The sequence below is a fragment of the Agelaius phoeniceus genome, chromosome 5 (assembly GCF_051311805.1).
Source record: "Agelaius phoeniceus isolate bAgePho1 chromosome 5, bAgePho1.hap1, whole genome shotgun sequence".
Taxonomy (NCBI): domain Eukaryota; kingdom Metazoa; phylum Chordata; class Aves; order Passeriformes; family Icteridae; genus Agelaius; species Agelaius phoeniceus.
In genome coordinates, this window is record NC_135269.1 from 29,196,711 (window position 1) to 29,220,109 (window position 23,399).

Genomic DNA, 23,399 nt, shown 5'->3' on the forward strand with positions numbered 1-23,399 from the left:
CTCCAGTGTGAGTACCATATCTGGAACAAGACCTGCTGCTGGGAGACAGAGGATAGCAAAATGGCTATGACCTTTCTTTATCCTGCACACAGTACAAATGTTGCTCTGTACATGGACATAGCAATAAGGGAATAGATTTATCAGACTTTGTTGTTAGGCGAACTCTGCTGGACATGAATAGTATAAATACTCCAAAGGTACTGTGGCTTTTGCTTGCTATCAATGAGCACTGTATCAATACTAGTGTATATAAAATGTTGCAGAGTTGCAAGTCCACTGTGGAAAAGCCTCCAACTGCTATAATCTTCAGACTACCCTCTACTGTTTTCAGGGTGTCTGACACCAAGTAGATAATTTATCGTGGGGTGAAACAGAAAGCTCTTTACATAATTGAAGTTGATGTATATATTTTAATACTAGGTCCTTAGAAGAACACCATGATCATCCCGATGTGGTAATGGGAGATCTTCAGTCAGATGAGGAAGATATCATGAACAGTTCTGATGAAGATGATGACACAAATTCTGATTCCAGTAAAGGGGAGACTGATCCTCAAGAAGATAAACAGGTATTTTTTTATCTTTGTCTTCTGAAGCCATTTCTCACTCTTGCAGTATTTCATTAGATGTAATGTGTTGGGATATTTTCAAATGTAAACCACCTGTTGAGGTTGAGGTCTGACCTTCTATTACCTTCTGTGAGTGTCAGCTTGGAATGATTTTCCTTATTTTAATTTTATTTCTTCTTCAAATGAGGAGCAGGAATACAGTGTTAACTACTCTGAATGAAATGAAGTTATGAGGGTCCTGTCCCTCCTTTTGGGGGTACCCATGTTTTTACTTCTCAGCCCTGGACACCCTGAAACCAGTCTGCCCGTAGACCAGTCCCTCTCCTCAGCACCAGTCCCGGCAGCTGTTTCCTTTGATAGTAGTTATATCTGCTTCCTTTCTTTAAAAATAATTAAAAACCAAAACAAAACAAAAACAAAGCCCCAACAAGACAAACAGAAAAACCCAATGAAACTTTCTAGTGCTGGAAGAGAAGACTTGGCATGTTGGGCCTGAATGTTGTTAAACCAAATGAGAGGACTAAATTGGGAAAGGACAGTCCAGGGAAAAGCTTGTTCCTGTGAAACCAAACAAGACTTTACCTGTGTAGAAGCTAACTTACCTTGCATGCCTCTACAAATGCCCTCAGCCTTTCACAAGGGAGTTTTACGGGAAAGTGTCCCCATTAGGAGGGTTCTCAGGCAGGTTTTATGGAGTAATTCAGCACTTGCTGTGAGGCATCTGCCGCCGCTTGCTTCAGCTGCCTGCGGCACGTGCAGCCGGCAGCTGGGAATTAACAACCACCTTCTCACAGCGAGAGCAGCTGCCGAGGAGAATGAAGCAGTCTCTGCATCCCCCATCAGCTGGGCTTGTTTCACTTTTCCTTACTGCAAGCATCTGGCTGTTTTGATGCTTTATATCTGTTAGGGGACTTACAGGGCTTCTTTCCAGTGTTGTGTCGGAGAGCCTTATTTGTATCCCTCTGGTTCCCCCATTAGAGACTCTCAGAGCCAGAGTATCTTTGTCTGAGCAAATGCAAAGTGGCCCTTTCAGCACCAGCTGGTATGAGAAAAGTCTTTCAAATGGGGTTGTGATATTTCATTTTGTAATTGTTTAGCGGTAGCATCTTGTTCTCAAAATATTAATTTTCATCTCATTTGCAACTGACACATTTACAGTGATGGCAGATACCTTGCTTTGCATAATTGACTTACTTGTGAATTCAGTCTTGCGGGGAGTGTGTCAGCTGTGCTTTCTAAATAGGCACCGTGGCCTGAGAATAGGTGTTACAATCTCGCCTGAGTGTGATTGACTCACACTGGATAGATCTCAGTGTTCTTTGGAAATGAGTTTCATTTCATAAGAAAATTCCAGATCTGTGTGCAGATGTCTATAGTATATAAAATAAATAATGTATTTTGGACATATCTGGTGTTACACAAAACTATTTAATTTAGAAATCAATTTTAATTCAGTAATTAGGCATGGTATTACTTAAATTCCAATGAAAAAATTAAAGTTAGATTTTGTTTATTATTTTGAGTGCAACAATATCATTAAAACCAACCTATGAGTACTATCTCTTCCATGGTTTGTTTTCCAGCACTTGAGACTAACTTCTAGATTTCAAGAAGAACTAAATCTTCAGAGAAATCTTGTAACATTAGTGCTTATGAATCAAAGTTTTGTGGATAAAATGCCACTGATACCTGATATTCTAAATAAACAGTTCAGTGCCCATATAGTACTACCACACTCAATACAGCCTTCCCAGGACTTCCATCTCACTTGCATTGTATATCCTGTGATATTTTAGGGCTCCTCATCCTCTCTTTCTTTGCAGCCCATTAAAATGAAAGCCTGAATGTGCAGTAGACGTGCTGACAGCTGGCAGCAGAGAAGCATATGGCAAACCATGAGAGCTGTTTGGAGAAAGGTGTTCCATCTGAGGGAGATCCTACATGGGAGTTACACTGTGTAGCAAATACATTTGCATCCCGGTGCCTGCCCCATTTGCTTTGTTATACCTGTTACCTCTGTCTGAGGTTGGACAGGGCCACTGGTTTTTTGGAAGCCAAATGTGCATGTGAGACCCAAAATCATCTCCACAGTGTTTCAGGCAAATGACAAGGCTCACATATCTGCATCTTGGGAGTATAGTTGCTCTGTATTCCAGCAGCTCCATTAGTAGATTGTCAGAAACTGGCTATTCTCTTCAATGTGAATTTTTTCTGGTTTTTTTTTCTCCTGTCGTCTTGTTTTCACTAAAGAAAACGTGTATATCTTTTAAGATGTTCCTGAAACACATTTGAGTTCACTGCAAATATTACTGTTGCTGTATTAATCAGATGCAAAGAATCAAGTAAGATAGAAATACTACCTGTACTTTAGTACTTTTGCTAAACCAGTAATTGTTGTTTGCTAGAACTTCATTCATTATGGGCTTCAGCGCTTCCTGTAATAATTAAAAGAAAAGGCTGAAAGTTTGCTCCTAGCTAATATTGTTGTTTCCAGATACAAGCTAAATTAATTTTCTCACAGATCCTGAAAAAAAAGAAGGTGTCAAAGCCAAGAGATTTCAAAGCAGTATGAAATATTTTTCTTAGAAGTAACTATCAAATAATTACATTGAATTTAAGGAACTAATAGCTGGAAATGATCTTTATGACAGTTTTAGTAGGTGCACAGTGTAACATGTAATTTTATTTGCAGGGTAAGGCAGCTGGAAAGAAAACAAAGGTTTACCACATTGCCAAGGAGATCATGAGCTCAGAGAAGGTGTAAGTGTCAATGCTGTTCTTAATAACTATTCAATTTATTTTAATTGGGCAATTAAAATGTAACTGTTTGCTTTTTCTTGCTTTTCTGATAGGTTTGTGGATGTGCTAAAGCTCTTACACATTGTAAGTACGCAAAAAAAAAAAAGCAGTTTCCTTTTCTATGTATTTAATCTATTAAAGTTTTATGTTTAGGCTTTATGGTAGTGACTGTGCCTTTTTTCTGCTGCATCTACATATTCAAAATATAAAAATTAATCTAATTAAGCTGTACTTCAATGTTTCATATTTTACATAATGGATGAATATTTTGGTGGTTCCTTCTGGATCTCCTTAATAATTTATGCAGTTTCCAGCGGAGTGTGGGTATTGAATACTGAAAATTTAATATATATCAATTTATGTTAATCAGAATCATATTTATAAGCCAGCTTGTACTGGCTTATAAATAAGTACATAGCAACAAAAATAAAGATTTTGGTTAGAATAACTCCTTAAATGGTGGAGGGGGGGAGGAACAATTTATTTTAGAACTGGTACATTAAAATGGTACAGTCTTGAAGTAATCCAGTTAATAGCTAGTAGCTCTAATGGTGCATCCATCACCATGGCAGTGTATTTTTGTGAGGCCGCAGTTCCTTGACAGACATTTGCTTTCTGATAACACCTGTGATTGTAGTACCTGCAATGTGCTGTACACAGCCAGGGTTAAGTATTTCATCTGTGTTTGTGCAGATCAGTCATCTGTAAAACATGCTGTGCTGAAGGTGGTAATAGGAAATTAATGAAGAATTCTCTTTCTCTATCTTTTTTTTGCGTGTTTTCTGTCAAGTATGAAATTATATGTGTTTGTACCATTTTGTCATTCTATTAAGTGCAAACATAGTGGTTTTTTTTTTTCCTTGGGCAATAGAAGTGGTTATATTGCAAACAGATGCATTGGTCTGTCTCAGTCCCTTGAGAAGCATGTTCTGTGGAACAAAGGCTCTTATAGATGGTTGTATACAGTCCTGTAATACAGAGATTTTTTTTTCAGGGAACAAAAAACTCACCACATCTTTTGCTGATTCCTCTTAGCTTTCCTCCTAGTAACTGTTTTTCTGATTCTGTTCAAGCTTGGTTTTTATGAGCTGGCTCAGTCAGTTGAATCCAATATATAATTTATATTCAACATGGTTTCTAATACTGAACTTAATCTTAAATACTGACAAAAGAAAGAGAGTTGTCCTAGGCAAGTTTTAAGCTGTGTAATTTTAAATTATATTTTTCAGACATTTAACTTATTTGTTAAAGGTATCTTTGCTTTTCAGTGTACCAGATTCTTAGGTAATATGTGCAGTACTGGAAGAAAGCCTGTTGGTAAGGAGGATGTAGGCAAGCAGAAGAACAACGTGAAAAAAGGGAAGAGTAGAGAGCTTAGGAAGTTTCTGGGATAAACTTAAAGCTGTCCCCACAGTGTAGACGTGCAGTGGTGTAGGATGTATTTTGCTTTTCCTTTAATGGATAATTTGCAACTCTATTCATGACAGTCTACTAGTTTCTAGCTGCCAAATAAAAACTATTAGAAATGTTTTTGTTGGCTAGCAATGGCAATCAGCATGTATTCAGCCTGGTCTAACAGGGAGGATGCTAGGTTAGGAGTTTAGAAAATACTTTGTCCTTAACTTGTCAGTTGGCCTGCAGCAGGAACCTTGGTGGGTGTCCTTGTCAAAGAAGGTACTGGTTTTGAGGCTTTGTGTGTGTGCATTCTTCATTAAATAAGAACTGCCATAGCTGAGAAAGGTTGTAGACACCCAATTTTTGTTTCCACAGAGTGGTATGCCTGAGAATTTGTTTGTTTTTCACACACATTATTAAATCAGTTAATTTAATAATACATTTCTTACGGATAATATTTTAATGTTGATAAAATTATCTTTTTGATTTCATGTGCACTGACCACTTTGGCTTGCTAACAGGCAGTCAAGCAACCTCTGACAAATTTCTGAATTAGAACTTAGACTCTCCCCAGACTGGGTGGGCTCTTTTACCCATAGTAAAGATTTGGCTTATTGAGGGATGCTCTATTGCACCTTCTGAGCCATCTATTAGTGGTTTTCCACTTGAAATTTAGTGACTAATTCCATTAGCAATGATCTAAAATGAAAAATACTCTCTTCAGTATATTTTACAAATGTCAGCTAAATGCATCACATGTCACCAAGGAAGAGGACTGTTGATGTAAGGAAAAGCTTTTTAATTTGCTTCATCTTAGAGCCTTTGAAGTGGAATCTAAAGCAGTTGAGGAGGTAGGAATGTGACTGCAAACAAGTTACAAGTACCACTGAAATTTTTTAGCATTTTTTTTTCTTTTATGTTGACAAAGTCAAGTTAGGTGGAGCAACTCTTCCAAGATACCAGAGTGCCAGCTTATGTGGACCCTGTGGAAAACTACAAATACATCTGACTGCTTCTCTTGAAGACACACTGCAAAATTATAAACACTTGGTGATACTTCTGTAAATACTAACCAAGCCGGTCATAACAGAGATAAGGGACTCACCTGGCTTTGCACACAGTATCAAACAGACTCAGCAAATGGGGTTGCTTGAGGATGTAATCACACATTAGATGTAATCTTGAGTTCTCTGTATTTCTGTTGCTGTGTTAGTGCTCTTTTAGGGTGAGATTCCAGTAAAATGCTTTTAGAAACTTCTGGAAACAAAGGAGCTTAAATCAAACTAGCTCTTCTGTATGCACATTTTTGAGATGGTTCATGCATTGCCTCCTGAGAGTGAACCAGGGTTGACAATATGGGAGAAGTGCTATTTTTTCCTAAGATGCCTGCAGAAAAAAAGAAACAGTGAGCTGGGTGTAAAACACAAGTGACATAAGAGAAACAAGCTTATCACTTCTCTCTGAGTTGCCCTGTGCCTGAAAAACACCCAGTGTTCCTGGAAAAAGAAGTAAGGCAGGATTGGTGCCCTTGGTACTTCTTTGTTGTGGGATTCTTTGGAGATGGTTTGCTCTGCATGAGTGAGAGGACCTCCTCAGCAGCTTCCTGGCACTGTGAGGGTAAGCTGTCTGGCTGTTTGTTGTAAATTTTGGGAACATTTTTATTCTGAATTTTGTTCTTTTGCCAAACCCTCCACTCTTTTTCTTCTTTCCACTCTTTTTGATCCTGTTTCCTCCCTGCTGCTTTGGTATAAGCAGCAAGGCTTCTGGTCCAGCAGAGCAACTTGGTTTTTTGAGATTACTCCTTACAGGAGTAAAAGCCTGTGGGCTTTTGCCTGAGCCTTTAAATCTGTGCTTCTGACTTAGACCCCTGTTCTGTCCATATTTGGACTCTGAGCCCAAGTAAGTAGGAGCTTGTCAGCAGGCACCTCTTAGTATTTCTGCAGCCACAAGATCAACCTCTTATTGCAGAAGGCAGATAAGAGGTGAGGCATAGTTTTTTATTGTGTATTCTTCCAGAGACACGAGAGTGAAAAATTCTGGTTTAATATTACCATTTTTCAGAAGAAAATAGCAAAATTCTGTATATAAAAATGACATATAGTTTTATATATCTATAGATAGATAGGTAGACAGACAGATAGATAGATATAAACTGATGTCTGTTGTAGCCAAGCATTATGAAAAATAATTCATGGTAGATTTGGAAGAAGAATGTAATGGAAAATAAAATAGCTATGGCCTTTGAGCAAAGTTCTGACTTTGGGTCCTGGCTTACAACTGATGTACTGTTTGACCATGAAAAATTCTCTCGACATCCAACTCTTTTTCCTCCATCTGCAAAATTTCAATATTTGACCTGTCTGAGGTGAATATGTTGATAAATGTTTGGTCTCTGAAGTACTTTAGAACTGCTAAGACACTTGACAATGAGTTGGAACTGTGGTCCTCTTACTAAGAAGACTAATAAAATAGTTTTAGTTTAGAAGGAAGTATCGTTCTACTACCCAGCCTATTGCCTGAAATAGCATTCTGGGAATATGCCACAGTCAAATCATTGTTTATTGTAAAAAAATCAAATACATTGTTTTGTTAAGGGCTTATAAATTATTTTATTACCTGAGACAAAAGGTGTGGAATTGTGTGGCAGCTTTCCAAAAGTAATGGCATATGTGAAAAATATGATCCACACTGAGTCATAGTCTTGATTAACTATAGTTGCTGTAGTTTAACTTAGCAGTTTATGGCTAATAGTCTGACTCTAGCTAGGAGTGCCTATTTATATTTTAAATAATCTATTTGTCAAATCTTCTGTAGCTGCTAAGCAGTCATGTTTACAGTTTGTCACATCTAGCAGCCTGGCTGTTGTGAAACTTCCTCCTCTTCCCTCCTCCTTCGCCATAGGATGTCTGTATGTGTGTGTATTCCTTGAAAAGCACCCAAGTGCAAACATGCTTTTTTTCCTTAAATTAAATTGATCTTTGAGCTATCTGCAGGTGTATTTAGCTGGAGGAGTTGTTCTTCAGTGTTTTTTGGTGGTTTGTTTTTTTTTTTTTTGCTGATGGTGTGTTCTGGGAGAACAGATCTAAGATGATTATTGGTTGAAGTGTGAGGAATAGAATCTGTGACTATGTTTAGATTATGTAATGCTTTCTCTTCCTATTAAATTGGCAAGAAATTTTAATTTCACCCATTTGAAATTATCTTCATTCAACTGTTAGGTACCTGAAGGTGCACTTGACCCAGTCAGCAGCTGAGCAAGGTTTTGGTCTGCTCAGTACCTCTTTTGATTTACAACTGAAATTGTCCTTTGCTCCTTAGACTGACACGGGCAGATCACTGCAAGCTGGGAATCCTCTGATGGGAAGAACTGAGGGATTGTGAGTCAGGGCCTTTGCAGAGGGGAAGTGCCTGGGCTGATTGGAGATGATTCAGAACAGGATCAGAATTATCAGATATCTCAGCCTTTTTGTTGTTTAAGGAAGTTGGATTGAAGGAGTGGTGTGAGGAAATAAAAGCAGTGATGATGGTAACCTCCTCAAATATTGTTTAAAAACTCCACAGCTATAAGGGGAGTGTATACTAACACAATAAATAGAAGTTCCTACACATTTTCAAGTTGGAAGTGTTTTATCAGACAACAACTCAGCAACAGTATGTGCTCAGAAGGCTTTAATATGCCTAGACTAGATTTTCATGTGGATAAGTACCCAGTGGGAGGCTGTCTTAGCCTAGCATAGACTAAAACTGTTTCTGGTTTGGAAAGGAGGTTCTTTTCAAGGATGGCAATGTGTGCTGTTCTCTTGAAGGAGCTGTGTGAAAACAATTACCTTTACCTAATCAGTAAAAAGTGATATCAGAAGATTATTATTGGACCAGAATATAATGTAAACCTAGATACTGTAAACAAGCATTTCAGAAAATGTACAATAGCCTCCCCACTTCTGAAAGGAAAAATAAATCCTGGTAAAAAGCTGGGGTGATGCATTATAACTAGCATAATATTTTGGGTTTTGTCATGCAGCATATGAACCATGTCTAGAGTTGCAAATGTTTTTCAGTGAAATAAGCACAATAATTCCAAAGTGTGGCAAGTTGGTTTTTGGATTTGTTTTTGCTTTTTTAGGGGTTTTTTTTTTGATGAGTAAGATTTCAGTGTTTGAAAGATACATTTTTAATTAGAAAATCTGTCTTTAACATTCACTTGTAATGGATTGCTGCATTGCTTCAAACAGAATAATTTCTAGGACAACCTAGGTGGTTGCCTTTGAACAGGCTGATGAAAGCAGTGCTCTTCAGCAGTTTTATATAGGACAATATGCTAAATATGTTTGTAATATAAATCACGTCATGCAGGCATGTACAGATATCAGAGCAATGTATATTATATATTATATATATTATTATATATTCTTATATATTATTTGCAAGAGCAATTCTGCTTATAATATTAATATAATATTATATATTCTTATATATTCTTATATATTATTTGCAAGAGCAATTCTGCTTTTATTTAGCAGTGAACTGATTTTGATTTAGAGGGCGCTAGGTTTTGGTACTTTAAATTACTTTTACTGCAGTTTCTAATTTCTAAGTCATTCACCTATTTGCACTAAAAGTTGTCATCTGAATACTTTTCCACCCCTTGGGGTGAAATTTCAGGGTTTAGTTTGTAAATTCGCTATTTTTATATCTCGTAATTAAAACAGACCTGATCTATGTTTTGTCCTTTTGGATATGAAATTACTTTCTCAGAAGGCCAGTACCTTCAAGTGTAAACACTGGTAATTCCGGCCTTGTTACATTTGTTTTTCTTTTCCCACCCCCGATCCCCAGGCATGTGCTCTCTGCATTCAGCTCTTGAGTTTATCTCAAGATGAACTTGGCATGACAGTTACTTCACACCCACTGCCAGGTTAAAAATAAATCTTAATATGATTACAGTGACAAATGCATAGTCAGTAATGAAGATAATTTTAAAAATATTAAAAAAGAGCATTGAAATTTATCTGTTGTTGTTTCGCAGGCTTTCGAAATTTGAAAGGTTCACATTGTCTTTTTTCCCTGTATTTCCTCTCTGCAGCACATCCTCAGTTTACTCAGTTGTGGAAAGGGATATAGGGGGTGATGAAGTAAGTTTTGGTTGGCTGTTTCAATGACAGAGCCTTTCATGGCATAATCTATAAAACATAATGAAGCTGATGGACTTTGGGTCAAGCTAGTTGAAAAACCCCATCTGTATTTGGAAAACGCCCTGCAGACTCTTTGAATGCTGTATCTGGAAGTTAAATAAATGCTCTTAACTACAGCTGACGTTCCTGTGTTATCTAGTGGTGCCTAAACCTGGCTCCCTGCTCTCCTTTTGTTGTTTGGTCAGGGAAAAGCCTGGGTTGTTGATTACAGTACAGACAAAGCTGCTTTGCTTTTCATCAAAAAAATGCAAGTTGCCTTATGACATTCAAACCAAATTCTTGTCTCATCCTATGGCAAAATACATACAGTACATTGTGTGTGCATACAATTGGGGGTGGGGGAAGAATATTATCATAATATGATGATGCATTTTGCATGAAGCTCTCCAGAATGCCTCATTTGAGCTTTTGCCATTGTAATTCTATGTATCATTTCAGTGTTAAGCAATGCCCCAGGGTCAGAAAAACCTATAAGATGCAGCTGGTAGTTAACCTATGTGTCACTAGTCTGCACAGAGGATGTAGACCAGAACATTTCCATATGAATAACGCCATCTGTTTTTTAACTCCCTTGCATTTAGTTCTCAGCCTTCCCCAGTTACAGGCAGTGCCCTGTATCTCGTTTCAGTTTCTTGTCAGAAGTGCCCAGTTACAGCCTTTGTGACCCATAGGGTCAGAAAGCAAGAAAGCGTGTCTGGAGCTCACGTTGCCAGAGCTGACGTAATGAGCAGGGAGAGCAGGGGAAAGTTGAGGCTTCGGTTTGAGAGACCCTAAATAGTGCCAGATGCTGGACTGATGGGATAGCTAATAAGAGTTGTAGTGGTAGACCTAGGGAGGGGGGAAAGGGGGATTAATTTATTTTTTTCCTCAACCTGAGGACCCTACAGGTTTCCAAAGACAGCCATGGACCCCATGCATATCTAAAATATAACTAACTACAGTGTTTAGAACATTTTGTTGGTTACTTTTTTCAAGATACCTGCAGATCATGCATGTGATATTAGGTTTCTCTAATCACAAACTCCAAAAGAGCTGTTTAATTCTCTTTTTGCCCAAATTTAAGTGAGACACAGTAATATGTAACACTACGTAATTTATATTTTCTTTTTTGTCAGTTAAGACAGTGTTGTTTTTCAAGTAAAATGCTAGATTGCTGAACTTTTTGAAAGATTTGCTTGTCAATAGGAAATATACCCTGAATAATGGATACTAAGTTTCAATCTTGGCAATGCTGATTTGTGTGGGGTAAGATTTTAATTTTGAATAGTTTAATGAGGACCAATGAGCCTCAGCTGTGTCCTGTTGGGAGCTGGTTATTGCATAAAAATGCTGTAAGATCCTTCAAGAGTAAGTAGGGTGCTCCTCCTCCCTTGTAAATGTCTCAAAGGTACCAGTCAGTGTTGGCTTTGATCATTGCCAACATTTGAAATCTTGTGATTCCCATGTTGTCACGGTATCTTTTTGTTAGATGTTAATTTCCCTGTATATAGAAGAGCTGCTACATATAGTAATTTTTTTACCCTAGTTTTTTGCCCTCTAAAATGGCATTTGCAGATGAGTTATGAGCACTAGGATGGTTTTTAAGATACTATGATTGTATTAGTTGATATGAAAGTTTTATTTTTTGACTTAGATATTTGACAGAAGACACTCTAGGCTGACAGTAACCTTGCAGATGCAAGCCTCGTTTAGCCCACCTTAGTGTCATCATAAGTAATTCTAACACATTTCTTAAGGGCTTGTTGTAAAAATAATGAACAACTTCTATATTATGCATACAGGACCAAGAAAGTAAAGTTCCAGTGTCAAACCAAAAGGATTAAGGCAGTCCCAGGGGAGTAAATGGAAACTGCAGAAAAACAACCCAGATGGTACCTGCCTTGCCTTGGGTAATAGGGAGCAGTGCCTGGAATGTCTGTGATGAGAACTCCTTTGCACACTCAGTGTTGGCTGTTCACTCATGGCAATGGGGGTTTCTGTGCTCTTTGTACTCCACAGGATTTCAGGGATGCTGTGGCTCATGCCTCCAGGCAGCTTGGGAAGCCAGTGATTGAGGACAGAATCCTGAACCAGATCCTCTACTACCTACCTCAGCTCTATGAACTCAATCGGGACCTCCTGAGGGAATTGGAGGAGCGATTATCTCACTGGTGACTATCAATAAAGGGATTCCACTCCTTTGATGTTGAAATTTATCTGGGGGCTTTATGTGACTGTGATCATGGTTTGACTCTTGTTTGTGTTTCATGTACCTTCCTAAATGTCAGAATGTACTTTGAAAGTATAGGAGATTATTTTTTATTTAGGTGTGCTTTTGTGCCATTAGATGCATCCCAAAAGGTCCAGAAGGCATGCCAATACATTTTTGTAGCAATCACAGTTTTTATTTGAAATTTCATTTTGAATTGAAATTTCTGGCCCCTGCATGAGCATGATAAGTGCACTGATTTCATTAGGGAAAAAGGAGGCTGTTCTGAAGACTGGTTTGCATTTTAGAGGTAGTTTAGATGTACTTATCAGGCACAGCGCTGATTGACAGCCACAATCCCTTTGAAGATCGTTCTCAATTACCACTGGTGGGTGGAGCTGTACAAAACCCACTGACACAGGCAATGCAATGGATAAGGACTTTGCTCACCTTGAACTAAAGTGTTCAAACAGTTCAAGACCCTTTTTAAAAGACTGTATATTAAGTGGTTGTCATCTAACACTAGTGTGTTGATGTGTGCCTGGTAAGGTGTTTCAGAATAGCAACTGAGATGGGAACTTATCTGCTGTAAGCTTTTTGTTCAGAGCATAAACTAGCACATCTTACTCTGAAAAAGAGAGATGTCTTGCTGTAGGGTTAAGATGTATGCTATTTTTAGCTCTAATTGCATCTTTTTTGTTGTTGTTCGTTTCTAGGCTTGAGCATCAAAGAATTGCTGACATATTTGTTAAAAAGGGTCCCTACCTAAAGATGTATTCAACTTACATCAAAGAATTTGATAAAAATGTTGCATTATTAGATGAACAGTGTAAGAAGAATGCAGGATTTGCATCAGTAGTCAAAGACTTCGAGGTATTGTATTCTTTTTCAAAGTATAACCTGTTTTCTGGCTTTTTAGCAGTTGTGATCTTTCACTGGGCTTTAGAAACTGTCCTTAATTTGTTTGTATTTTGGTGATGGGGCTTTTTTCTGCAGTCTAGGCTTAAGACAGGAAGAAGACAAGAGGCCTTTTGAATTCTGCAATGTTGCAGATTCAGATTTTTTTGAATGCAAACTCAAGATAATTAGCATTTTTGAAGCATGGATCTTTTAATTCTGTGTTGTCTTTAGAGGTGTGGATTAATTAAAACTCCTGCAGTGAGCACTCCTGTCTTCTCTGCCTTTTTGCCTAATGAACACTGACAACGATCACAAAGGAGCATGTTGCCCTTGCTATCCTGTTTCCTTTGTTTTTGGGAAGCTTCACCTCTCTTCCTCCTAGGTCAAAGCACCTGTTTTGAATCTACAGAATATGAGTGCTTCCTAGCATCTTTCATGCATGGGTAATTCCACATGCAGTCTTCCACATGGAAATGCTTGCTCTGTAGTGTGGTGCTTAACACTGTGGCAGTATCACTTTTCAAAGATAAAAAGCTTATCCAGTATAATCAGTAGTTGTTTGAGGCATGTTTTCTTTTGCTGGAACCTTTGACTGCTGTGGAATTGTTATTTATTTTGGGTGTTTCTTTCAGATGAGCCCCCGCTGTGCTAGTCTGGCCCTCAAGCACTATCTGCTCAAGCCAGTTCAGAGGATTCCCCAGTACAGGCTTCTGTTGACAGGTACAGTCAAGCTTTTTGCAGGCTTCAGAAGCCAGTCTTCACATGCCCCAGGACACCTGTTTTCAGACACTTGTATCCATCTGTAAAGTGTGTTTGTCTGACTTCACATATGTGAGGCTTTTTTAAAACATGTCACAGTATTGAAGCTCTTTTTAAAACATTGCATGGGTTTAGAGGCTTTTCTTGCTAATATTGATTGTGGTAAGATACACAAGCAAAGTCCTAATGTTTACAGCACTGTGATGTGTTCTGATGGTAGATTCAACAATACATAAAAAACATGAAACCTATGATAGTTTTTGCTAGAATCTGTGGTAATAGAAGCCTGTAACTTCCTCAAAGGGTTGAAATACTCCTGTCCTGCTTTGGGTTTTGCTTTTTTGGTTTTTTGGGCTGATGGGGGTTTAACAAATGAAAAAGGCTGTATGGGAAATTGGAGCAAGGAGAAGAAAGATACCTATGCAACAAAAGTGAACTTTTGTGAGTAGCTTCTCCATTTCTTCCCCACCCAGGTATTTTGTCTGTAAAATCCATTCTCTTTTAAAGGCAAAGCACATGTTTTTAGTGCACACCAGTAAGTGCTTAAGACTTGCTACCAGAGCCAGCTGAGGAGCTGATTTGTAGCTAGGAAATCTGGGCTCTGTACTCTGCTCTGGCACTGGTGTGTTTGGGTGGCCTTGAGCAAGTGATCTCCGTGATGCAGTGGGGTTTTCTGTCTGTAAAGGGAGGGCACTGACAGAGGCCTCCTTTGTGAAGTATTTTGAGATGTGTTTGTTGTAAGAGGGGGATGGCTCCTGTAAGGATTTGGAAATACTTAAGGCATTGTTTTTGAGAGCCATTGCATCTTGATGAGCAATTTAAAAATAACCTCTGTTTATGTAGTAACTGCAAAATAAAATGCTCCGTGACCTTTTTTTTTGGCTCTGTAGCAGCTCATTGGCATTTCCCCAGCATGTACTTAGACTAGTGATGCTGTGGCAGATTCAGACTTAAGTGCCATAGAGCAGTTTCCAAATTATTAACACTGACTTTTTTCATTTTAATAATCTCATTAAACTCAAGGTGTTGAAAAAAGGGGGAGCACTCTTATTAAATGGAATACTTTATAGGGGAAAACCTTAATGGTACTTAATTCAAGAAATCAACCCATAAAAGGCAGTGGGGGACTTGCTTTATTTTAAAAGGATACTCACTTAGGGTATGGTATAGTTTGTTAAACACTTCAAAATCAGTGGAGCCTCGGGTAAGTTGAAAGGTTTTAATTGAAATGGAGTTTGGTTGAATAGGGGCTCAGGATGGAGCAAATGCTATTGTCAATATACACAGCAGAGTGATGGATGGCACTGAAACAAAGCTCAGATGTTGAAGGGGAATTCCTCGTGATGATGAGCTGTCATTGTGGCTGGGACAGAATGTTTTAGACCTGAAAAAAGCCTCATCCTGTGCTGATGGGGGTTATTGTGGGGGTCTCCAGTCTGCAGACCTTACTGTGGCTCCCCAGCTTTAAATACACCTGCAAATGCTGCTGAAAGGAATGGGATTGCCATACTGGTGGCAAATTTAGAAACATAATTTTCTCTTGTTCTGTGGGAACAATAAAATAGATCAGGCCAAGAATTTAATTATGCTGGAGCTGGAGAGTGATGTTTTGGATCTGTTTCATTTTCAGCCTGTTCAGTCTTTCGTGCATGTATGTTGCCCTTGAGTTCTGACTCTTCCATGTCTCTGTGGATGACCCATCTGCTTAGTTACCTTCCAACATCTCTGTGTAATAGCGAGCAATGCCTCTATAAGTTTGTGCTATATGAACATCTGGAGGACATGCAAAACATTTGTATCTTTTGTTGCAGTGGGTGAGATGTAGCGATGGAGCAGCTGCCTAGGCCGGAGGTGGGGGGGATCTGTGGGGAGGAGGGCAAGAGCAGCAGAATGAAAATAATCCAGGAAATGAAGCTGTCAGGCCTGAGTCAGCAGGGATTTCTTCCTATTTAGATGTTCTGTGTGGGTGGGACAGCTTTGTACTGGTAACCTGCTGCTACTCGGTCACATCACAAGATTGTTGCGGTGCTTTGAAGTGGAGTTACTTTTGTGCTAACAAAAGCAGGAGCAGGTGGACTCATAAATAAGCCAAGGAGATGAACAGTTTAGCACTGTTTCTGCTTAATTATACAGCTTCTCCAGTCCAGTAAGTGGACTTCCACTTCTTCACATAGTGGCCCTGGGTGCTGAACAGTAAATACTAGATGCCTTATGGGGTAGGCTAATCAGAGGCCTCTGATTTCTGAGAGAAATGAAAGAGGTGATTCTCTTCTCCCAAAAACCTCTAATTTGAGTAGATTACTTGAGACTGTGCAATATGAACAGGCTCTTGATTGTCATAGGATAAGCCTCTCTCCTCTTTTTCACAGCATAAGGTTGGCAGAGAGTGTCTTTTATTATCCTTGACTGGGTTATAGTGAGCGGAGGCTGAGTGGGATGAAAAATTAGCCTTTTTGCACTCTGCAGCTTTGCAGGTTGGAAATAGAGTTGTCAGACTCAAGGCCAATTACATGTTGTGGAACAATTGCTTTGAGTTTAAATTAATTACATTAGACAACCCAAGACAAAAAGTAGTTAATGACGCAGAAGATAATTTTAAGCAGAAGAAGTGATAGCCACTTCCCCCAGCAAGTGGGAAGAAAGAACTGGGGGCTGCTGTCAGGTAGAAGTAGGCATACAGAAATTTTCATCACAAAAACAGTACTAGTGTGCTTTTATGTTTATTTTTGCTGTGCTTTGGGGTGTCCAGCAGAATTAAGAATTTCTGAAGGTATAATTAAGGTCTTTCTAGTCTCAACAATGAAAGCTTATTTCAGAGGGGATTTTTTTTTTTTTTTGCAAAGACATTAGATGCCATTTCACCTTAATATCTGACTTCTGTATTTATTTCATCTAGGAGTACTTTTGCAAAAATTTTACTGCAACATTTTTCATGTCTGTGAAATCAGCTTGTCTGTATAGTTTATGCCAGTACCTCCAGAAGGCTGTTGTAAGCACAGAATTTCCAGTGTGTATTCACAGAAGAGACTAAAAATATCTGTTCTGATGCCTCTCTGAAGCTGAGTTTTAGCTGTGAACTGAGGTCCACTTACCAGATAAAGAGAATACTAAGATGAAAATTACCTATTTATCACTTTCAGGATTTTACAGTTGTTTTATTGGCTGCTGCAGTTTTGTAAGACAAAGGCTGCCTTTGGTTTTAAATACATAATTTTAAATGAATGCTGTTATGTTAAAAATCTTGATTTTACCTCTTCTATTCACTGATTATTTAATTTAAAATGCTTGAAAATACCCATCCAAAAATGGATTTGAGTAATGGTGTTTTGGGAAACATGTTATAAAGCATGAATATGCCAAGAAATAATTAGTTCCCATCTTGGGTCTCTGGTTTTATGTTTCCACTGCAATTACTTTGGATGTTAAATTGGATGTCTTCGTGTACGAGGGACAGTGTCTTAGAGTGCCAGCTGTACATTTGCAGATGAGGAAATTATACCCACCTTACCTCTTGTTCCCAGCCTGTAGAGGTGAGTGTGTAGTTTGGGAGTCTTATTTCTGTATGAGCTGTAGGGACTCATTTTTTCTACTGGGAGATTCCCATTGGGGTCTTTTGTACTGGCTCCAATGAACATCAAGTTGCAATTGTAAAGTTTTAATTTGTGTTGGCTTAATGGTGGAGTCCAAAGAGTGCTCTGGCACAGCTCCAATTTGAGAGACCACCCGTCCACAGGAAGGGCAGGAGAGGGCACCTGGTGTTTTATCTGTGACAGGTTAAACCAAATTAAACCTGATGTGAACTCTTCCCAGCTCCTTTCAAAATACCTCCTGTTAATTTTTCCCCCCCTCATACAAGCCTTTTACCAGAATAACCCAAGGTGAAGAAAGATTAATTTTTTTTTTTAAATGGACTATATGGCCACCTAAATACTACATTGGAATGGCTGGTAGCTACTACAGCACAAGATTTTGAGGGACATGAAGGATGCAATATTGATGGAGTACAGCAGACAAAGTTTTGGTCCAGGTCAGACTTGTCTTAAAAGATCACATGTTAACCAAATCCTGCTAATGATCAAGCAGAACTCTGAGGAGAGCAGAAAGCTGAGTGTTCCCATGGCCCAGTCAATTGTGCTTCCCAGAGCTCCCTCCCTGCCTCCCAGCCGGTTCCTCTTCCTGCACCCCAACCTGCTCTCCATGCTTCTCCCTTGGATCCTCCCTTAGGTCTCTGCCAAACAATAAAATGTCAGTGCCAAGTGTTTATCTTCCTGTAGTTCTGGTTTTTTCAAAGCTTTCATTAACTGTGACAAGTTCTCTCACTTTTCATGGCAGTTCTACTGCAGAAACATGTTTCATAATTCCCTTTTAATTTTGTGCATAAGGAAAAGATTACAATGCACTGAATGGTCTCTGAGGGGCACGCATGAAGCAAGACATCTTATGAAGGCAGGAACAATTGGCTCCCAATCCTTTTTGAATGAAAGAATGAATTTGGGTAGGGCAGGCATATGGGAGTTGAATTATTTCACTCCTACATGAAGCTTGTACAACTGAGAAGCTAAAATTGAATGCTTACTACATTACATGTAATTAGTTTTCATTAGATCTGCCAGAATATTAATACTTCATTGAAAAGGTAATTATAAATCAGTATTTGTTGACTTTATCAATCTGATGTATATCTCTTGGAATGTTTCTGGTTTGGTTTCTTTTCATTTTAAGAAGTTCAAAGATTACAGAGTACATGATTGACATTTTACTGAGGATATATATTAATCTTTGACAGAGTATCACACTTTTTGATGAACTAGACACTCAGCCAGGGAATGGAAACTCGAGGGGGATGTCTTCATGTATAGTCATACATTTGGAGTTAATTTTAGCGAAGTAAAATAGATTTTAAAACTACCAAGACTTTAATGGATCGAGGTTGCCATCTCGTGGTTGAACTACAAGTGTCATTGAGAACTGAAAATGCCTATTTGAACATTGAGGGAAGTATATTGTTTTTATTACTGAAAAATATTAATCTTCATCAGATCTTCTGTAGTGGACTATTTTTTTAATAGCTCCTGGAGACTAATTTTGGTGTTCAGACAAATATCTATAATCTTCAAAAGTTTTTTACATCAGCTTAAATATAAATGATTGCAAGTATGTACTAATTTTTCACTTGCTTGTTTTTTTCTGGAATAATGTATACAATGTATCACTTTTCACTGGAGAAGACTACGTAACCTATCTCTTTTTTGTTTCAGTAACCTATCTCTTTTGCTGATATACTTTCATTATGGAGATGCTAGTTTTCACTTTGTTATTACCTCAACAGATTTAAAAGATAAAGTAGTAGGTGTTTGTCAATTAGGAGTAGATCTGAACAGCAGATTTCCAGGAAAAAGATGGGGCTTACTACTTTCTGGTGTTGTTTATTTATTTAACAAAACTATCTCTATATTATTTTTTCTTTATACAGATTATTTAAAGAATCTTTTAGAAGAATCTGCAGACTATAGGGATACTCAAGGTAAATGTCTCTTTAAAGAAATAACAGCATATGTACCAATGTTTCAAGATTTCAAATGCAAAATGCTAAGTCAGTAATAGAAATGTTTTCTATTTAGTTCTAAGTTTCTCACCAGAGATACTAAAAGATTGCAAGCTTTTGTTTCAGAAAAGTTTGGACCTGGCAGTCATATCAGCTCACGCTTGAATTGAAACCAAGAGATAAGAGTGAAGTTCCACAGGCAGTTTAAACAGATATTTTAGGCACTGCCTTTGAAAGAGACAGTCCCTTGCATCTGCAGACCTTTATAGGCAGCATGCTCTCTCCAGCTATGAGCCTTTGTGGCCTCCTCCTCTCTCTTTGTGCCAGGAAAAGCATCCATGTGGCAGAAGTGAGCAAGATCAAGGAGCTGCCATGGGTAATATTTAACCTGAGGAGTTCTCCAGTTTGAGTTGTCAGAAGCTGCACAAACACATGTTACTCACACAGGTTTTTGCCTGCATGTGGGGAGAAAGGAGATCAGAGGAAATGAGAAGTCATTGGTGATTAAGAGGACAGGAGCACACATTTCATGATAGTGCAGGATTAAGGTGGTTTAACTTGAGCATATCAATGCACTGCACATTCAGGCTGGTTCCTTCTTCAGAGTGTGCCTCAGCAGTACAAAGAATGCTCCCAGTTGATGTTTCCATTTCATTTGCATGAGATCCTGTCACATTTGTGCAAGTTCATTGCCTTTAGAAGAGTTGTGCAGATGTAATTGATTGAACTTCAATAAATGAGCACCTTCAATGCACTGAGCCAAGTTTGCTTTGTCTGCTGGTACAATACCATGAAGTTTATGAGTAAATATATTTCTCAAGACATTTAGACATATTTGAGTATGTTGAAGATACAAGTCAAAAATAATTTAACTTACGGCTCTTCAAGAGATAGAAGAGTTCATCTTGCACTTCTTATAGCTGTCAACAAAATACTTGCACTGCATGTTAAACAGCTGACCACTTGAAAAGAGAGCAATCTAAATACATTGTTCACTTTTTTGTGGTTTCTTCAGCTTCTCTGGTTTTTGTAGTTATATCTTTCACAGTGTTTTTCTCTCCCTTCTTATATCAAAGATAGAAGCTGAAGTTAAGTTATAACAATGCCTAAGTGTTAATTTGACATCTGATATATTTGGTAGTCCATCTTAGAATTTGGGTAAGAAAAGAAAATCTAATCTTTAGTCACCAAGATCTTTCTTGTAATAATTAAGCTTATCTTACTTCCAACTTTGCTTAGTTGTTTAATTCCAATGCAGAGCCTGGGAGTGAAGGGTAGGAGTGGAGAGGGAGACTAGGTTTGGTTGTGATTAGTACTCTTGAAAAAATACCCAAATAGCACAATTCTTCTTGCTGACCTTAATTTGAATACATTACTTCAGCTAAGTGGTATAAGTGGAACGCTCTTCCCTGCCAAAAAGCACTTTGTTTATGGACTTTGACCCTATCGATTATTTTATGTTGTTGTTTAGATTCATTTATTCTTGGCTGTATAAATAGTCCTGAGATCCTGGTACTTTCCCTTCACTAGCCAGCAATTTTTATCATTTTCTCTAAAATTCTTCAATCTTTCCTGAAGTCAATAAATAAAATTTTAAGGTTCTAATATATATAGTAACTGAGAGATGAAGGAAAGTATAACAGAGAGAATCAGGTGCTCATTCCTGTCTTTGTGAATTTAGCTACATTTCCCTTCATCTTCTTTCATGTGGGTGGGAGCTGGGGAGGGTTTTGCCTGAAGCAGCTCCAGCATTACCTAGAAAGAGACCACCAGCTACATTTGAGCAGGCTTGCTTGGTTTCATGACAACTATATCTCAACTTAAATTTTGATCAAATCCTTGATATGTGCTATGTATCTTAGCTGTTTTACTCTGTGCTTGCATTGCCTTGGTTTGTGACAATCTTTTACAAAAAATCTCCTTCAATTGGCTTAGGAGGAGCTTTTTGTTCATGTCTGTTTAGTTTCTTATATGGTTTCCTGAGGTTCTGAACCTTTCAGTTCAGAAAGCTCTGTCTTTTAACATACTTTCTTTCCAAATATGAGTCAACAATAAAGGAAGTATATGCATTCTACAGTACTAATACTCTAATGATTAGCTAGGAAAAACCCCAAGGCCTTAGTGTTACCTGGTTTGGTAGGCTTCTCTGTGGACTTTTAACCAAATTTATTCCTTTCTTTGAAGTGCTTGACTGTAATTCAGTTACTCAGAAGGTGCTAAATGCTTTAGAGACTACATTTCAGCACAACAGTTGTTCCAGCTTTCGGTTAAGTGTCATTTTTCTAGCTTAAGTAAAGTGCAGGTTTTTGGATAAGATCCTTGTATGGGATGGATTCTTGGACTTGGACAGAATACTCACTGTGTTCACATAATCATTTTATATAACTGCTTTTTGCACTTACACCTTAGGATCTCTCACAGTTGAGTTCCTGGTTATTAAATATCAGTACTTAATAAAATTGCTCATATTTGGTAACATTTTCCAGAGATTTTTTTTTCTTTTGGTATTACAAGTTCAAAATTTAGAAATTTGAACTTTACCGTTATTTTGAGGGGCAGAAAAACTAAAGGCAGAAGATAGAAATGACAAAGATTTATATAATTTTTCTAGGTAGTCACCCATGAATGGCAGTGATGGCATTTGGGTAAAAATGGCAAAAACTTAGTCCCTATAGAGTCTCTGTTAAAATGTTGTTAACTTTTCTGCTGTAAGTATAGTAAGTAATTTGTTGTGTGAGAAACTGGAATTTAGCTTTGGCTATGCTTTGAGTAACTGTAAGAAATAATTGACACTGTTGGTTGAAGCAATAACTTACTGGGGCACACTTATTAAACCATGATCCAAAGACTCTGGGATTTTTGGGAAGTGCTCCTGAATGCAGTGTCTGTACAATAAGATCCTTCAATCTTGGAATGATGTGGAAATGCAGTATGGTATCTGTGCTTTACATGATACCAATGCTAACTGGTCTGTATAACCAAAACATCATTCCTTCATCTTTCAGATGCTTTAGCTGTTGTTATAGAAGTTGCAAACCATGCCAATGACATTATGAAGCAGGGAGTAAGTATTTTGCCATATGAAGCTGATTGATTAAAGCTTTTTCTCTTTCTCTCTCTCTATCTCTCTCTCTTTCTCTCTTGTTTTTGTTCCTTAAAAAAAATCATGAATGCAAGGGCAAGTACTTACCTTCTACTTTTTCCCCTCCAAGGATAACTTTCAGAAGCTCATGCAGATCCAATACAGTTTAAATGGACACCATGAGATCGTCCAGCCAGGAAGGGTAAGTGCCCCACGGCATTAAGCAGATTGCAGGGAAAGTGAAGATGATATTCAAGCAAAGACTGATGCTGGAATATACAAAGAAGAAAATTGGTCCCTTGCTTCATTATTAGGTTCTAGCAGTCAAATGAATATTGGTGCTCCTTATGTGTGGGTTTTTTTTAGGTATTTATCTGACAGAAACTTAAAATTTTTAGATTATGATTCCTTGCCAGATCTTGCAGGCAGGTTTTTGTCCTCAAGCTTAACCCTTTATTTCTCATGGTTTCATGTGCAGCATGGAAAACGAATGCAGTCATCCACACTCACTTTTAGAGAAACATAAGGATAAACAGCTTTTCTCAGAAAGGGAACCCTGAATCCCAAAACTTGTGCAGCACTTCTAGTGTAGAAATAATAATAATAATCATGATAATAGTTATAAAAAAGTTAGTTCATTTGCATGGCTTGTGCCCTAAAAGGCTAAGTTTTGCATTCATTGTTTTAATTTACTAGGTCTTTTTGAAAGAGGGAACACTGATGAAGCTATCACGAAAGGTCATGCAGCCAAGAATGTTTTTTCTGGTAAGATGTTATGTATGTTGCTATGTGCCTTATTCTAGTGTAATTTTTAGTGGTTAAAACATTACACTGCAAGCATAACTAATAACTGCAGGTAGTAGAAAAAATTACTAATTGTTGCTGTTCTATTCAGTCAGTTCTAATGTAGAGATATTATCTGTGGCATATGCACTAATTTTAATGAGAAATCATTTCTCATTTAAGCATAC

General features: G+C 38.0%; 1 protein-coding gene across 2 annotated transcripts in view; it reads left to right on the forward strand.

Moving 5' to 3' along the window:
• Window positions 1-23,399, forward strand: part of FGD6 (FYVE, RhoGEF and PH domain containing 6) — a 73,163-nt gene that overhangs the window by 28,463 nt on the left and 21,301 nt on the right. For both annotated transcript variants that reach the window (XM_077178743.1, XM_054631792.2), the window contains exons 3-12: window positions 421-568; window positions 3,261-3,328; window positions 3,421-3,451; window positions 11,953-12,104; window positions 12,859-13,015; window positions 13,675-13,762; window positions 19,275-19,325; window positions 22,352-22,410; window positions 22,559-22,630; window positions 23,125-23,193. In XM_077178743.1, the coding sequence (XP_077034858.1) occupies window positions 421-568; window positions 3,261-3,328; window positions 3,421-3,451; window positions 11,953-12,104; window positions 12,859-13,015; window positions 13,675-13,762; window positions 19,275-19,325; window positions 22,352-22,410; window positions 22,559-22,630; window positions 23,125-23,193 (895 nt within the window). The remainder of the gene's footprint in view (window positions 1-420; window positions 569-3,260; window positions 3,329-3,420; window positions 3,452-11,952; window positions 12,105-12,858; window positions 13,016-13,674; window positions 13,763-19,274; window positions 19,326-22,351; window positions 22,411-22,558; window positions 22,631-23,124; window positions 23,194-23,399) is intronic.